Source organism: Impatiens glandulifera, chromosome 5 (assembly GCF_907164915.1).
Source record: "Impatiens glandulifera chromosome 5, dImpGla2.1, whole genome shotgun sequence".
In the NCBI taxonomy this organism is placed as follows: domain Eukaryota; kingdom Viridiplantae; phylum Streptophyta; class Magnoliopsida; order Ericales; family Balsaminaceae; genus Impatiens; species Impatiens glandulifera.
In genome coordinates this window covers 42,205,602-42,210,304 of record NC_061866.1, presented here as the reverse complement: position 1 = coordinate 42,210,304, position 4,703 = coordinate 42,205,602, and the positions used below count along the sequence as shown (strand labels likewise).

Sequence of the window (4,703 nt, the reverse complement as noted above, 5' to 3'; positions counted from 1 at the left end):
TTTTATTTTATTCGTATGCATCACGCGAGAATCTTCCTAGTATTCACTTAGATATGCATACGATACGAGTAAATAAAATTATGATTCAACTCCAATTTTTTATCCTACGTAATAAAAAATTCCAATTTTTTATCCCACATAATAAAAAATAACCGACCTAATTAATAATAAAAAATGATATTTTATACTTAATATTTATTTGGTAAAACGTAACTTTGGAATAATTAGACAAGAAATATTTAAGCATTTTATTCAAACAAAATTTAGTGGCTTAATATAAATGTATTAAAAAACAAGAAGTTTAATATTTTATTATATATACTAAAGGTGAATACATGAAATTAACTAAATCAAAAGATAAGATTTCTTTATATTAATCTAAATTTTTCTAACAATTATTTTTTAAATATTTATAATATTAAATTAAATTTACACTCACTCAATAAGTTAATACCACCTTTACTATTTTTATGCATTAATTTAATTTAAAACATTTTGTAAATTTTATAAACAATCAAAGATAATAAAATACCTCAAGAAGAATCCACCAACCAGATATATATCTATGAATATCAACTTTGTATAATCAAATTTCCATACCCTCCTATATATTAAATTGTAAAACCAATCACGAATCAACATATATTAATAAAATAACCACAACAAAATCAAGAAAAATAGTGACTCACATTGCAGCACGTATTCGTTTTATTTAAAAACAAGTATAATAACAATAATCAATTATTATTTTGATCTTGTCTTGATAGTTTTGGCTATATAAATAGAGAAACTCATTTACTCGTCTCTACTCACCTCCCATCATTTTTCTGCATTGCACTTATTGAGTGAAAAGAGAGGAAACATGGCGGTTCATTTTCGCGTGACGGGTACCCTAGACATGACTCGTGCTCGAGAGTTTTCATTAGCCCATAGACTTCGGTTTGATCACTTGAAGCCTATGGTTACTAAGTTTCCTCCTCATTCCAAGATCATGTCGAGCTTGAGTACTCAAACTCTTGGCGATTATGACCATAAGGCCGAGGTTAGAGCCTTTGACAATCTCAAACTCGGTGTCCAAGGCCTAGTCGAGGCCGGGGTCACCAAAGTTCCTCGTATATTCCTCCAGGACACGAAAAAATTCCAACGGAACCTGACCTCCCCTATCATTTTCCCGGTCATAGACCTTGAAGGCATGGAACATGATCCGGCCAAGCGGGGGAAGATTGTGGAGGAAATCGGGAAGGCATCAGAGGTGTATGGTTTCTTCCAAGTGATCAACCATGGCATCCCGATTGAAGTGATGGACGAGATGGTTGAGGGTGTGCGCGCATTCCACGAACAAGATCCCGTGGAGAGGAAACAATTGTATGTTAGGGAAGAGACGAGGAGATTTGCATATAACAGCAACTTCGACTTACACTCGTCCCCGGCCGCCAATTGGAGGGATACCCTAAGGTGCCGCATGACCCCCTATCCGCCTAATCCGGAAGAGTTTCCTCCAATATGCAGGTATAACTATTGGCGACCAACACCCAAATTTGGTATGGTTAGGTGGAACAAAATATTCTTATATTTTATTTAAATATGTTTTGTATTAGTTTTGTATTATAAATGACAATTTCACCTTAGAAACTGACAAATATATATTTGAACTTTACAATTAAAACATGGCATATTTTCTATAATGGTATAAATCACACAGGGACATTGTAATGGAGTACACCCGCCACACAATTAAATTTAGAGACACGTTGTTCGAACTGCTATCAGAAGCTCTAGGGTTGGATCGAAGCCACTTGAGTGATATTGGTGTCGGAAAAGGATTCTTCTTGTTGGGTCATTACTATCCAGCCTGCCCCGAGCCTGAGCTAACAATAGGCACCGCACCACACACCGACACGGGTTTCATCACAATGGTTATGCAAGACAAAGTTGGCGGACTCCAAGTTCTCTATGATGATGAATGGCACGATGTCCAGCCTATTCATGGAGCTCTTGTTGTTAACATTGCAGATCTTCTACAGGCAAGCTAAAATTTAATTGATTCTAATAACTAATAATATTCTAATTAAATATGATTAATAATTAAGTAGTGTTCTTATGTTATATATAGTTGGTCACAAATAATAAGTTCAAGAGCAGGACACACAGAGTTTTGGCTCAAAAGATGGGTCCGAGAATTTCTGTAGCCACACTATTTCGAGAGCATTATGGAGAGACTAACGGCAAAAAGTTTGGGCCGATTAAGGAGTTATTATCCGAGGACAACCCTCCCATTTATAGGGAGGCCACAGTTAAAGAGTTTGTTTCATTTCGTTTTCAGAAGGGGCTTGATGGGTCATCTCCATTAGACAAGTTCTTGCTCTAGCTAGCTGTAATGTATTTTCATTATGTATTATTTAATCATCCTCGCTTCGAGTTATATATTAAATAAGTCCATCATGACATGAATAATTAAATGATGGGAATAGAACTCCATCCATTATCTTTGTAATAATAAATTTGAGTGTTGTTTAAATCTGTACAAGCTTACCATAATGTTAATTGGGACTTATCTTGAAAGATGTTTTGATATAATGGTTAGAACAAAATAAATTAACGATACTCCATACGGGCAGGGACGGAGCCACACCCAGTTTGACCCGGGCTACAGCCTGGAGGGATTTAATCCGTTAGTATTATATATAATATTATATAATATAAAATTATATAGTTATATAATTGACTAAATTATATATTATAGCTAGAGGCCCACCACAACCAACTAATTTTATATTATATTTATTTTATCTCACTAATATATTCTATAATATATTTATTAATTTAACATATAATTCTAACTAATATATTCTATAATATTTTTATTCTATTATAACTACCTAAATTAATCTAAATTTAATTTATTAAGAGAATATAAAAAAAAAATTACTGCTCAAAATTATATTTATTCCTAATTAAAAAACATCTTAATTTATTAATTCCTAAATAAATAATTCACACAATAATATATAATTTATTACTTTCTAATTAAAAGTCTCTTACTTATTTATTTATAATTAAATCTAATTACCGATAAACTATATATATATAAAATATATATATATATATATATATATATATATATATATATATATATATATATATATATATATATATATATATATATATATATATATATATATAAAATCTATTCAACCTAACCAAAACAATATGTCCCTAACAATAATAGACACAATCATATTTTAAAATTTGAATTCTTTCTTATTACTCATTAGGTCAAAACGGAGGAATGCATTTTGTCGGTTTATATTGAAATTTATCCTTTACCAGGTTGGTATAATTTCAATTTTATAATAATTTGTGTCTATGTGTATCATTTTTATACTATTCATGTTTCAATGATAATTTCTTAGTATTTAATAAATTTACAGGTCGAGAATATTAAAATCCAACAATTTTTAATGTCAAATTCAGAGAGAAAGAGAAAAAACAATATTTTATCTTTTTTTAAGCCAAAAATTGATAATCCTTCATTATCTGAGTCAATCGAACCAAATACAGTAATTTCTAATGAGAATTTAGAATCTCCTTCTAAATCTCAAAGAGTTGAGTTTGATGAAACTACTCTTGAACGAGATCTTGGATTGCGTATTTTTATGTGGCGACATCCTGTAAATCATCACGATAGACAAACTTACATTAAAATGGGACCATATCAATCTATTAATTTTTGTGAAAATAATTTTAGCCCGGGTAGACTTAAAATCCTGGCTCCGCCAATGCATACGAGGTTGCAATAATCAAGCAACAAAGAGATAATCGAAAAGATAAATTCCAACAATAAATAAATAATAACTTTCTTGGATTCAATGCAATAATTATTAAGAGAAAAGTTAGTGCAGTGCCATAAGTGGAAAAAAAAATCAATCAAAGTTAATGCAATTGTCTGATTTTGACATGTATCAAAATATATATTCCAAGTTTTAAATGCTAAGGAAATGACTATGGAGGAAACTGATGAAATTTCATGCAAAGTTCAAAACTAAATTACCATTGTTAACTATGACGAGATAATTATGAGCAGACATTAAAAATTCGATTAAACCGTCTATTCTTAGCAAAAAAAAAAAAAAAAAAAAAAAAGAAGCAAATCAGCTAATTCTTTAGCAATGTTTGTAATTGCATCAGCAAATCGATTATCATTAATTTTTATTACTAAATAATGAACTTATACATTCAAGATAACACTTCAGATTTGAACAACCAACATTAGAGAATTATGTACTTAATCAATTAACAAGTATGAACATCTCTCATTATTTCGGATCTAAAAATAGTCCGTCCCATATTAAGTCACTCTAAAATAATTGCATAATTCTTGGATTGAGTTTCTATTTTATGCATATTGTTCTCCCTATTTATCATTTTTTGTTTTTATAGAACTTTTAGTTGTTAATTTCATTTATGTAAGAATTATATATTTTTATGTGATTAATCAAAAGAGAATAGAGACAAATAAAAATATACACTTGGAGCTAATTTGAGACTACAATAAAAATATGTTACATATCTCTCATTGTTGTTTGGTTCTCAAGATTAATTTGGAGTAAGTCTAATATTTTTTTCTCCAAACAAAATTGTTTCATTAACAAACAGTGGAATATTTTTGTTTGGGATCGAGTCCTCCCCCACCACATATCTCG

General features: G+C 30.2%; 1 protein-coding gene across 1 annotated transcript; it reads left to right on the top strand.

The window, feature by feature from the left end:
* Window positions 1-833: 833 nt before the first annotated feature.
* Window positions 834-2,420, top strand: LOC124940290 (1-aminocyclopropane-1-carboxylate oxidase homolog 1-like). Its single transcript, XM_047480799.1, has 3 exons — window positions 834-1,509; window positions 1,703-2,024; window positions 2,114-2,420. The coding sequence occupies exons 1-3, from the start codon at window positions 863-865 to the stop codon at window positions 2,366-2,368; spliced, it is 1,224 nt and encodes a 407-aa protein (XP_047336755.1). The 5' UTR covers window positions 834-862; the 3' UTR covers window positions 2,369-2,420.
* The last annotated feature ends 2,283 nt before the right edge of the window (window positions 2,421-4,703 follow it).